General features: G+C 44.4%; 1 protein-coding gene across 1 annotated transcript; it reads left to right on the top strand.

The window, feature by feature from the left end:
• The first annotated feature begins 8494 nt into the window (after nt 1-8494).
• MC3R (melanocortin 3 receptor) lies at nt 8495-11092 on the top strand. Its single transcript, XM_081009611.1, has 2 exons — nt 8495-8667; nt 8890-11092. Exons 1-2 carry the CDS (start codon nt 8514-8516, stop codon nt 9918-9920), a joined length of 1185 nt encoding a protein of 394 aa, XP_080865737.1. The 5' UTR covers nt 8495-8513; the 3' UTR covers nt 9921-11092.
• Nucleotides 11093-13479: the final 2387 nt, after the last annotated feature.

The raw sequence follows: 13479 nt of genomic DNA, 5'->3' as shown, positions 1-13479 counted from the left end.
ACAGTTCAGCAGCCGAGCTCCAAATGGGATAATCATTGGCCCAGATCTCTTCACTCAGATCTCGGCTTTACCACTTCAGAATGCAGGTTGGGGATCACACTATTGGATTTCATCTCTATACAAAAATAAATAGGAAGCTGACATGTCAGGAAGAACCTTTGTTCTCCCTCTCTCTCTTTTTTTAGGGGTGAGGTTTTGACTTTAGTAAGGGACACAGGTGGTGCTGTGGGTTAAACCACAGAGCCTAGGACTTGCCAATCAGAAGGTCGGCAGTTCGAATCCACACGACGGGGTGAGCTCCCGTTGCTCAGTCCCTGCTCCTGCCAATCTAGCAGTTCAAAAGCACGTCAAAGTGCAAGTAGATAAATAGGTACCGCTCCGGTGGGAAGGTAAACGGCGTTTCCGTGCACTGCTCTGGTTCGCCAGAAGCGGCTTAGTCATGCTGGCCACGTGACCTGGAAGCTGTATGCCGGTTCCCTCGGCCAATAAAGCGAGATGAGTGCCGCAACCCCAGAGTCGGTCACGACTGGACATAATGATCAGGGGCCCCTTTACCTTTACCTTTGACTTTAGTGGAGGAGCAAGCATTCAATCACTTTGCCACCAAAGTCACAAAGTAGGGTGGCCACTTATGTACTGCTAAAAAAAGTATGCAGATTTCATAAAATATGCATCTGACCATTTCTATGTCTAGCTGCAAATTTAGAAACAAATGGAAATGCAGTCCCTCTTATCATAGTGGGAAAAACTGTAGCTGGCTTGTTCTCCAGCTGCAGCTACAAATATCCATAGTATCTCTTACTGTTTTTTGTCTTTAAACCAGCCCTGGACTGGGCGGCCCTTGTGAGGGAATAGTCTTTGAAACATACAACTGTCCTCTATCAGCCCTTCAAGTAGATGACAGCCCTCTGTAAAGATGAGCACATGGACAACCTACAGATGGGCTCCATCCAGATTAGCAAGCCACAAGTCATGAAGGTCTATATCTTCTACTGGGGTGAAGTAGGGCATGGAGAAGCATTTTCCACCCAAGGGCTGGATTTGAATCCAGCCAACCTTTTGAGGGCCACATTCCAACAGTAGGAAGGGCAAAGGGGGGGGGTAGAGAGATGAAACATTCACCCAACTATCAGTTTCATTCATCCATACATGCAACATTCCAGGCAAATCAAAGCTGCAATCAGAACATAGACCATGTTCTACATTAGATGTGGCAGCTCTAGCCAGTATGGCCATCGGTCATGGATGATGGGAAACGCAGTCCCACAACACCAGGAGGTCCACAGGCTCCCCATTTCTGCCCTAGAAAGTGTATGCACATTTATCTGGAAGCAAGTCCCTCTGAATTCAGAAGACTTGTATAGAATTGTGCTGCTTGTCCCATTTACTTTAATGGGAAATATAGGCTTACTTTTATCTCTTTCCCATTGAAATCAGTTGGTTCATGCTCAGTATGATATCCACACATCACATCTTACATTTTACACACACACACACACACACACACACACACACACACGTTTGTCTTGTCAATGAAAATGTAGTTTGAAAGTTCATCCATGTGTGCAGTTAAATTATGATCCAATTTTCCCCAAAGAATGTTGAGAACTACAGCTTATCCCTCACGGAGCTACAATTCCCAATGCCTTTAACAAACTACAGTTCCCGTGATTCTCTGGAGAACACCATGTGCTGTCAATATACTTTTAAGGAATGACGTGTGTGTGTGACCGCATTTTGCATTACGGTTTGAGGATGATCGAATCAGAGGGATTTCATTGTGCATCATGTTTGAATAAAGAAGGGGCGGGGGGGGAAGAACCTGGAATTTAATTATTTAAATTACTGTGTGTGTCTTGTTTAAATGTAGAATAAACTTTTGGCAGAGCTCGTGAGAATGAATATGGAAAGCCAACAGAGACATCTAGTGGACAAGGCATTCCATACCATTTTAGATAATAATAAAAAAATCACTCAGGATGGCCACTTTTTAAATAATAAAAAATAGGAATCCTGTTACTTTAAGGTTGCAGTGCTAAAGTTAATCACCAGTGCTTCACAGCATAACCCTAACCATGAATAAATTTGCATTGGCTTCAGTGGGAATTGCTCCCAGCCATGTGTTCATCAATATTTCTGCAAGTTCAGGGGTTTTTTTTCCCTCCCCTTTTAACACTGTGGCATGGCAAGCTGCAGGTTCTGAAATTCCCTCTAGTACAGAGCTGGGGAGCCTGTAGACTCCGAAGCTCAGCAGTCCCCAGACAATGTGGCTCAATGGTGAGGGACCAAGGCTTTTTAAAGGCTCTCTCACCTCTCCTTGGAGGGAGTGACCTCTGGCTTTTTCTTATGAATGAGAGCCAGAATTAGTTTGCCATGCAGGCCAAGTATCCCAGGTGGGCATTCTAAGTACCCCGTTGTATTTGGATAGAACTGGAAGGGAACACCCCAGCTTAAAGAAGTGCTAGGGTCAGGAGACCAGGGTCCTGTGTCACAAGCAGTACTTTATCACTGGAGGCAATGCAACCCAATTCCTTCAGCAAAATCGAATTTCCGTTTTCCTACTGCAGGTAAGTCTTCCACTTCCCCTTCTGTCTGTTGATTCAAGAAGCCCAAGATGTCACCAAGTAGAATAATAGAATTGTAGAGTTGGAAGGGATACAAAGAGCCATTTAGTCCAACCCCCTTGAGTGCAGGAATCACAGCTACCCCAAATTATTTTCCCCCCTTTCATTCATTTTTTGCTTTCAAACCTAAGCCTGCATTTTTATCTACTTAGTTGGTCTGTACCATTTTTGTTGTTGTTTTTGTTGTTGTGGAGTCGTGTTGTGGAGTCAGGTGGCAATATTTCTACTTTACCTAATGTATGTGTGGGGTTAACTAATACTTGCTTAGTTATTTTGCACATTTCTTTTATGATTGCTGTCTAGAAGAGTTGGATTTGGGGGCATTCCCACCACATGTGGAAGTATATGCCTGTGGAGGTGCATCCTCTCCAGCATTTTGGTGAGGTTCCTGGGCGTATTAGCACTAGTTTCCATTGTGTTAGGTATAATCTGTGAGTTTCAGAGTGAGTTCTTTCCTTTTCACTGATATGGATTTAAAGGGAGGTCTAGACCACATTCTGGTCCATTGGATGGGGTTAATCTCATAGCCTATGTTGTCCTCCCATTGGTTTTTTGATCATGTCTAGGGGGTCTGTGGGATTTTAGAGTAGTATTTTATATATTGCAGATACCATCCCTTTGCCATGTCCCTTTGTTGTTAGGAGGAGGTTTTCGGAGGTTGTCAAGGGCCTAGTTGCTGCTGATTTTACTACTGGATTGTTTAAGAGGGCATGCAATTGGTGATGTGTTAGCCAGGGCATTTGGGTGTCTCCTAGTTTGTCTTTTATTTCTTGTGTTGATAAAGGTTTGTTGTTTTTGTAGAAGTCCGCTAGGCGGTATAAGCCTTTGGCCTGCCAGGTTTTTATCTGCAGGTTTTGTGCTGTGTGGTGGAATAGTAGGTGGTGTGCCAGGGGTATTAGAGGGGATGGGATTGGGGACAGTTTACCTTCTTTTTCTTTCCATGCATAGGCTGTGTAAACCTGTTTGTTGTTTTGGGGATTTTCCTTAGTTGGTTTGGGAGGAATGGGTATGCTGTGATGGGGGACTTAGTTGGTCTGTAGAAGTCCTTGCCTTCTCTGCCCCGTGTTTCTACTCTTGTGGGTCTAATGCAGTGACTATATTCTCCGTTTTAAATAACTGTGAAAGCCAGAAGATGGCACCAAACCCTTCTTTACTGTCATTAGAACTGGTGTGAAAACTGAGCTGACAGAGTAGGCGGAGGGCAGAGTCTGAGACTTAGACATTTAAACCACAGTGTCTTCAGATGATTGCAGACATTTAGGGATGGTGCCAAAGCTCCTTGGCAGAGTTATTGCTTTGCATGAAGAAATGAGCCCTCTGTAACATTAATTTCCATCAGCAAACCATTCTGGACTATTAACCAGCAATTTGCCTAAAAATGAAATTATCAGCCAGAAGGAAACTATAAAACATAAAAGGAGCCCTGCTGGATCCAAGGAAGCAGTAAAGGTAAAAGTACCACCTGGCTGGTTGTTAGAAAAACAATAGGAGAGCTGTTGTGGGTGAGCTGAGCTGAAAGCAGGCTGAAAGCTAGGACACAGGCTCAGGCTCGATTTGTGCTGGAATCCAAGGGAGAAGCAAGACCTTCTGGGGTGTTGATGCAGTGAGCCCCTTATGTTCAGGTTGTATATAAACCATATATACTAAAGACACCACAGTCTCAGGTGACCGCCATTCCAAGGGAACCAAACTCTGGGTAAGTGCCTGGAACCCCTGGAATCTCACCGCTTGGAGACTGGACACTGGGTCTCCTCTGCACTGTTTGCTTCCCCTACTTGGCAGAGTGAATTCTTTTCTCTAAAGCTTTAGTATTTGGGATTATACTATTAATGTCCTTGGAGGGTATGTAAATAGCCCTCTATCAAAAGAAGATTGTCCATGCCAAAGAGCCATTGAAATCCATTAAATTAATTGTGACTAACTTGTCTCATTGTATGTTACAGGACCTAAGAGTGACTGGTCTTTTTTGGATAAAAGCCATTGGATTTAAGCAGGGCCATTTAACAATTGATTTTTGCATACTTATTCCTTGATTGGAAGCTACATAAGTGTGTTTTTGTGTGTGAGAGCTGTTTACGCGGCTTGTTTGTTATGGTTTTTTTAATGATTTGACGATTGAATTGTGTTGTTGTTTAAAATGATAGGAAATCCAATATGTGTTTAAAAATTAAATGTGATGGCTGTCAGCACACAGAAACGATTCCTCTTTAGGAGGAAGGGAGTTAAAGGGTTGAATATAAATGCCTTAACCTGCTCCACCGCCACCCATAAAATTACTCTCCACCATTCCAAGGCTGCGGTAGACACTTACTTTGCAAACATGAAATCGATGGAGCTTAATTCTGAATTAACATTGTATCTGCCTCGCGATACAATGAAGGAGTGTGCCTTACGGGTGGGAAGTCAAACTGTTGGAATGCAAATTTAACAAAGCAATCCAAACCCCCTTTGGATTGGGGTGGGGTGGAATTAGAAGGCATGGAGATGTCCCTCCACCAAGCCCAGGCAGTTTCAGTCAGCTGCCTATCAGCTACCACCTATGGAATGATGCTAGCTCAAAGTTTCCCTTTCCATCTACCAAACATGCAGGCCTTTCTGGGATCAGGGAGGGACTGTCAGAATCTCGTCCTACTCTCGAGTAGGACCCTGGCAGAGACACATGCCCAACTGGCATGTTCCCTCCCTCCTGGTCGATCGTTCGGGAGCTTCAAAAGCTTTCTTCTGCCCGAACATCACAGCGACCGATGCCAACAGACATCAGCACACTTAGGGATCTGCAGAGTTTGCGCAACTTGCATAACAGACCTCAGCAACTCAGCACTTTGGCTAATCTACTTTTATTTACATATAAACAGACACGGAGCACTGCAACATGGCTCCCTCTCTCTCTAGCATCAGACAGCAAAGAGAAAAAGAACAAAGGACAATAGTCCCACTTCACGGAACACAGTAACACAGACATCCTGTCTCCGTCACTTCCCACTCTGTGGAGTCAAAACATATACAGTCATGTGATAGACAAAAATCACATGACTGCAATCATGGAGCAGGAATTCTAACAGGTACCAGGGGCTATGGTAGCCCAAGAGCCATTGAATCCCAAGCCTTCCCCGCTGCCATCACGTGATGACATCAGGCCTAACATGGGTCCAGTCACAGGCTGGCACAGCAGTCTCTCTGCCTGCCACCTGCCACTGCAGCCACCATACGTGGCAGGGCTATGGGCACAGCAGTGGCCTCACCAAGCTAAGGGGGCAAGTTAGGATTGCTCCCTTCATAAATACATGTTACAGGACTCACAGAGTTGTTGCTTCACTCCCGGTTCCACATGACATTAGATATTGCCCCGCCCTCATAGCTGACTGCCAATGAAGAGGTGGAAATGGGACAACAAGAACCATGGCACACATTGGGTGGTACTCAACTAGGTTCTTCTCAAAGTAGACCTATTAAAATGAATAGACCTAAGCTCATTGTGTCCATTAGCTTCAGTATGTCTACTCAGAGTAGGACTAGCACTGAATAACACCTGTTGGGTTTACTTAGATTTCATGAGGGTGATGGGTCAAGAATCCTAGAGTTGTACCAGCTGTTTATACAATCTTCGTTCTTCTTTCGTTTCAGATTTTTCCACTTTCGGCGTGTGAAGAAATGAAAAAATATGTTTCATCTTGGCCTTTCTCAAGAGCATTGTTGTTTCGTAGCAACAAGTTGGAATTTCTGCCCCCCACCTTGGGGGGGAAATGCAATGGAGTATTTTGTCCATGACAGTTTGCCTTAACTATAATTACAGAGGCAATCAATGGCCAAGGCTGAGGTGACATCTCAGAAGAAAACCACCGAGAGATATCCAAGGAGCTGACGCCATGTAGACAAGGAAGTGTTGGAGTGATACAGATGAGATGCACTGAACAGCCTTGAGATGAGGACTATTTTTGTTATTTTTTTAAAAAAAGGCTTCTTGAGAGTTTGTGAAGAAACTGATCATAGCAATGTGGGGGAAATAATAACAAAGCATTCAGCAGGGAATGATGCAGAAAGCTTTGACATAATGAGTGGTTAATGAGCAACAGAGCAATCCTAACTCTGGCCAGGGAGCAGAAAGGCAGAAGCAGGGGAGCCATTGTCACATCTGAAGTCTTGCCTCTTATGCCAGCCACGGCAGAAGAGGGCAGGGGAAAGCTTTGTTGACAAATTCTGCTGCACCACCTTCTAGGTGGTACAGCCATGATACCTGAATCTGGCCCCATGCCAGGAGCTAGACTGCCTTAGGATCCAGGGGAACTTATGGTTGGCCTAGCTCTACTCTCGCTCCCATACCATTCCTTTTCTGAGCCATTCTGGGCCACGTTTTCTGCAGCTGCAGTGGGCGGCCTCCCTAGTGGCAGGGTGCCCTCTGCTGGTGGAGGCCAGAAATGCATAGGGATGTCTACTCCATGGGTAGGCAAAATAAGGCCTGGGGGCTGGATCCGGCCCAATCGCCTTCTAAATCCGGCCTGCGAATGGTCTGAGAATCAGCGTGTTTTTACATGAGTAGAATGTGCCCTTTTATATAAAATGCATCTCTGGGTTATTTGTGGGGCATAGGAATTCATTCATTTTTTCCCCCTTCAAAATATAGTCTAGCCCCCCACAACATCTGAGAGAGTTTGCTGACCTCTGGTCTACTCTGCGGGTTCCCCAAGTGGTTGCTGCTGTCTGCGGGCCACAGGGAGATTAACTAGTGAGGCACTAAGAAGACAAGGGTTGGCAGGGGGTGCTTGAAGTGTAAATAACTATCATACTTTGAAAAGCTAGTATCACTGGATCAAGTTCATTAATTTTGTTGAATTAAACTAAATAGTTAAAATTGGATTTCAAATAAATTTGTTGTTGTTGTTTAGTCGTTTAGTCATGTCCGACTCTTCGTGATCCCATGGACCAGAGCACGCCAGGCACTCCTGTCTTCCACTGCCTCCCGCAGTTTGGTCAAACTCATGCTGGTAGCTTCGAGAACACTATCCAACCATCTCATCCTCTGTCGTCCCCTTCTCCTTGTGCCCTCCATCTTTCCCAACATCAGGGTCTTTTCCAGGGAGTCTTCTCTTCTCATGAGGTGGCCAAAGTATTGGAGCCTCAGCTTCAGGATCTGTCCTTCCAGTGAGCACTCAGGGCTGATTTCCTTCAGAATGGATACGTTTGATCTTCTTGCAGTCCATGGGACTCTCAAGAGTCTCCTCCAGCACCATAATTCAAAAGCATCAATTCTTCGGCGATCAGCCGTCTTTATGGTCCAGCTCTCACTTCCATACATCACTACTGGGAAAACCATAGCTTTAACTATTGTTGACAAGGTGACGTCTCTGCTTAGTTGTTACTAATAAGGTAGTGGATGAGTTTATGGAACCAATGGGGTGGTAGCCTAAAAAGCTTGGGGACCTCTGCTCTATTCTATTCTAACCTCTTCCAGCAACATGGATTAGGAGTTAAGACTGCATCTTTAGCTTACTGCTCTGATACATATATCCTTCGATTGGAAAAATGTGATGCATTATTCCTCCTGGAAATCTGGCAACCACTGACAGCCTTTTGGAATGAAAAAACAACAGTGAGGAGTGAATGTTGTCACAAATGCACTTTAAATGTAGATTAATTATACACCCAGAACCTGTAATTTTTCTTCTCAGCTATATTTGAATGTTTTTCTCGGTTGTCATGTAATAGACTAATGACAGGCTTTTTTAAAAAGTTTACATATTATCTTTCTGATCTGCAGAGGGCACCAAATAGTTTTGCAGCAGAGACTTGGAGCAATGGGAATTGTAACTGTCAGTCAAAGAGGTACTTGCTCTCCAATGGTCATTGTGAGACACAGAAGATTAAGTAGGAGTGTTTTCCTCCTATTCATGAATGTATAAAACCCAATGCTCTTTTACTGTTTCTGCCCTCTTTCTCTCAGATGAATCAGGAAGAGATGCTGAGAAGTGCTTTTTAAATCTCCGCTCCAACTGCAGTCCCAGGACATGGGAGGATATCACAAGGACAATCACTTTAAATTCAACAGGTGAATCATAAAGGGGGCTATTGTTGCCATGATTTCAACTTTCATAAATTTCTGTACCATTTGCTGTTTCATCTGATTTCACTGAAAGAGGGGGCTTTTCTTCCCCCAGCAATCCCCCAGCTGGTGGATTGAATGAAGAGGACTTTTCCCCAATCAAGTATTCCTTGACCTCATTCGATAAAGAGCACTAGAGCAATTCTGAACGATTCTCTCTTTTTACAGATGCTGTTTCCATAACCACTTGCAAAGCTGAACGCCGTCCCTTAACGATGAACACGACGGTACGCTGGGCTCTAACTTTTCAGCCTGTGTTGGTTAATGCCACTGAAGAGCTCAATGATTCGATCCTTCTCGGCAGCAGGAGCGACAATGGATTCTGCGAAAAGGTGTTCATTAAAGCCGAGGTCTTCTTGACCCTGGGGATCATCAGCCTTCTGGAGAACATCCTCGTCATCCTTGCCGTGATCAAAAACGGCAACCTGCATTCCCCCATGTACTTTTTCCTCTGTAGCCTGGCTGCAGCAGACATACTGGTGAGTATGTCCAATGCCCTGGAAACCATCATGATTGCCATCCTGAGCAATGGCTATCTCATCATGGAGGACCGCTTCATCCAACATATGGACAATGTCTTTGACTCAATGATCTGCATCTCTTTGGTTGCCTCCATATGCAACCTTTTGGTCATAGCCATCGACAGGTACATTACCATTTTCTATGCACTCCGCTACCACAGCATCATGACCGTGAAGAAAGCCCTGGCTCTCATCGGGCTCATCTGGGTCGCCTGCATCTTTTGCGGCATCATGTTCATTGTTTACTATGAGAGCAAAACTGTCATTGTCTGCCTCATCACCATGTTCTTCACCATGCTTTTCCTCATGGCCTCACTGTACGTCCACATGTTTCTGTTTGCGCGCCTGCACGTCAAGCGCATCGCAGCCCTCCCGGTGGACGGAGCCCCCCACCAGCGTACCTGTATGAAAGGGGCGGTCACAATCACTATTCTCCTCGGGGTCTTTGTTGTCTGCTGGGCTCCTTTCTTCCTTCATCTCATTCTGATCATCTCCTGCCCAACCAACCCACACTGTGTTTGCTACACCTCACATTTCAACACATACCTGGTCCTTATCATGTGCAACTCGGTCATTGATCCTCTCATTTATGCCTTCCGGAGCTTGGAGATGCGAAAGACATTCAAGGAAATATTCTGCTGCTGTTACGGCATAGGCTCAGGACAGTGCATGCTCTGAAGTGCTAACCTTCTGCTGTCTATGAAGGCATTAGGTGGCTAGCTTTGAGGCAAAAATCCTAAATACTGTCTGAAAGTGTCATTGCTAAGAATGATAAAGGGGAAAGGCTTAAGGACTGAGGGTAACAGGGGGAGAGCTATGATTTCCTCGCTGCTTGCCACCTTTCAGTTTTTAAAAACAAAATGGCAAAAGAGTACATTAATGCAGTATGCTTGCACTTTTGTAGGGATCACAGAAGCAAAATTGCAGTACTTGAGAGGAACCGGTGTAAATTTCAGTATCCTGGCTCCCGTGCTTCTCACTGTTGCATATAATAAAATTTCAGCAGATATACTTTCTCGTGTTGTGTGACACTGCAGGCAGGGCAAGTTGCACCTGACAAGGACCTATGAAAAGGATCTATGAAACCTCTAACATTGGCTGAAAGTTTGGCTATCCTAGCTACACATACTGGGGGGGGGGGGGGGAGCTCCTTTGAACACAGTAAGACTTGGTTTTTAAAAGATGTACAGAACTGTGTGACATGGCTGCAGTCCCATGAACATTACGTAAGGGTAAATATTACTCTTTATGCAAAAGAATAAACCTGATTAGGATTACACTGTAAATAATATCCTTTTTACTATGTGCTAGCAAATCATAGTTGCTACTGTTGCTGCTTTTCAGTGCATGCCATCAGCACTGTGCTAAAGGTCTTATCTGGAGCAGGCTGTATGATGAATGCCACACTTTTTTTGCCAAACGGACAAAAAGCTAGCAAGTCACAGAACTGCTGTTGAAAAAGAGTTTCGATACTCACCCTTGTGTTCTCAGAACAAACATGAGAAAGATACAGTCAGGTGACAGCTTTCATTGCCTGCAAACATTCTAATTCCTTAAAGGATACCAGCAAATCTCAGATCACATGTGTTTCCTAAGAGTGTATTCTACTGCTGTTCCGTTATTGTTTGAGAGAGAGAGAGAGAGAGAGAACAAACAGGTCTTTTCTAGCTTCTTGGATGGTGTGTTCGCTAAGCTTTCCCTGACAGTAGACTTGTTCAAAGAGTGAACACCTGTTTATTTGTACAGCTCAACTCTTTTATTGTATACATATTGTTGTACACAGGCCTGCTATTTTATGGCATGGTGGTATGTAAATAATATTATTTAATAAATAAATTATTGTGCACACAGGTACACGGACTGTACACTCATTGAAGGTTACATGTGAATAACTGTAGGATCATGCAGCTCATCTATTTGTGTACACAGAAGGCTTGTACACAATGAACACAGGCACAAGCTGTCTCTACATGTATGCAAATGTCTGTGAGACAGAGTGCACACTTGTTCAGCTCAGCTATTTTGTACACAGGTACGCAAATTGTACACTGGTTGGATCCAATGTGTGAACACCCCTACTGAAACAAAATGCACACTTGTTGAATGTAATAAAGTTGTCTTTTAAAGCATATGAGTAAAGGGGTAAAAGGTAAAGGAGCCTTGGACGGTTAAGTCCAGTCAAAGACGACTATGGGATGTGGCACTCATCTCACTTTTCAGGCCAAGGGAGCCAGTGTTTTTCGACAGACAGCTTTCTGGGTCATGTGGCCAGCATGACTAAACTGCTTCTGGTGCAACAGGACACTGTGACGGAAGCCAGAGCGCATAGAAACACTGTTTACCTTCCCACCACTGTGGTACCTATTTATCTACTTGCACTGGTATGCTTTTGAACTGCTAGGTTGGCAGAAGCTGGGACAGAGCAACAGGAGCTCACCACCATCGTGCAGATTCAAACCGCCAACTTTCTGATCAGCAAACCCAAGAGGCTCAGTAGTTTAGACCACAGCGTCACCCGCGTCCCAAGGGATATGAGTAGCAACCCCCAGTAAGGATTGAAAATGCTGTCCCTATAGCTGCTTGTTCTATGTAACAAAGTGCAGGAACAAATCCATGCTACCATGAAGGAGCATCTTCACCCCACCTCCCACATCGTTCAGCCCGAACATTGAGGTCCAGCTTCGAGGGCCTTATGGCGGTTCCCTCACTGTGAGAAGCGAGGTTGCAGGGAACCAGGCAGAGGGCCTTCTTGGTAGTGGCGCCTGCCCTGTGGAACACCCTCCCATCAGATGTCAAGGAAATAAACAACTATCTGACTTTTAGAAGACATCTGAAGGCAGCCCTGTTTAGGGAAGTTTTTAATGTTTGATGTTTTGTCATGTTTTAAATATTCTATTGGGAGCCTCCCAGAATGCCTGGTGAAACCCAGCCAGATGGGCAGTGCATTAATAATAATAAATTTTATTATTATTACTACTACTACTACTACTACTACTACTACTACCGAATACTTTCTGCCCCCACAAGCATGTGATAAGTGTAACATAGGAACAAAGGAATCTACCTTATACTGAGTATACTGAGTCAGATCCAGGGGTCCATCTATCTCTATATTTTCTACATGGATTGAAAGAGTGGAGACTTCCTAGCCCCTACCTGGAGCTGCCAGGGATGAAACCTGGAACCTTCTATGTGCAAGACAAATGCTCTACCACTGAGCTATGGCCCTCCTCTAAAGGTCATTTTTTTACCTCTTCTGGACAACCTGTTCTATGTTTCCCATCTTTATATAAAACATAATTGTAATGTTTAAGACAATGCATTCTCGGGACACCAACTGCATAGAGTTGCCCCTAGAGAGAACTGATGCACAGCTGATTCCAATCAGCCCCACCTTCCTACCTCCTGGGGGGGGGGGAATTAATTTTCTGTTTTCAAATTAGAAGAAAACCCTAAGAACACTGTGATGGAAGCCAGAGCGCACAGAAATGCCATTTACCTTCCCGCCGCAGTGGTACCTATTTATCTACTTGCACTGGTGTGCTTTTGAACTGTTAGGTTGGCAGGAGCTGGGACAGAGCAATGGGAGCTCACCCTGTAATGGGGATTCGAACTGCCGACCTTCTGATCAGCAAGCCCAAGAGGCTCAGTGGTTTAGACCACAGCGCCACCCACATCCCATATTGTGGGTTGTATTCAATTTTAGTTAGGGAAGCTTTTAATATTTGATGAATTATTGTATTTTAATATTTTGTTGGAAGCTGCCCAGAGTGGCTGGGGAAACCCAGCCAGATGGGCGGGGTATAAATAAATTATTATTATTATTATTAGTCAAATTAGATGCACTGAAATTAATAGGTATAGGTATGACAAACTTATCTTTATTAATTGCAATGGGTCTCCTCTGAGTGAAACTTAGTTGGAATCAACTTTATTAATTTAACATGTTTATAAACCATTTCATAGCCAGAAACATAGGAGCCAACTCCTAGGGGCTGAGGTCCCTTTCCCCCCCCCCCCCCCGCACTAAAATATTTAAAGGGGCTGCCCTCCCAAAGTTAATGAACATTGCCATTCCGCTGGTCATGTCATCGATTATGTTGGACGTTATTATTATTTTCATAAATTCAGTTCTTCAGAGGGAAAGCCCACTCGAACAAACATCTACAGTAGCTACTTAAATGATAAGAGGCTAGGTACCTGTCTAATTACCTGCTAATTGATTCCAGAGGGCTGC

The sequence above is a fragment of the Podarcis pityusensis genome (assembly GCF_964106645.2).
Source record: "Podarcis pityusensis genome assembly, chromosome: 6".
NCBI lineage: Eukaryota > Metazoa > Chordata > Lepidosauria > Squamata > Lacertidae > Podarcis > Podarcis pityusensis.
Note: the sequence above shows the minus strand (reverse complement) of the source record. Positions and strands in the feature narration are given on the sequence as shown.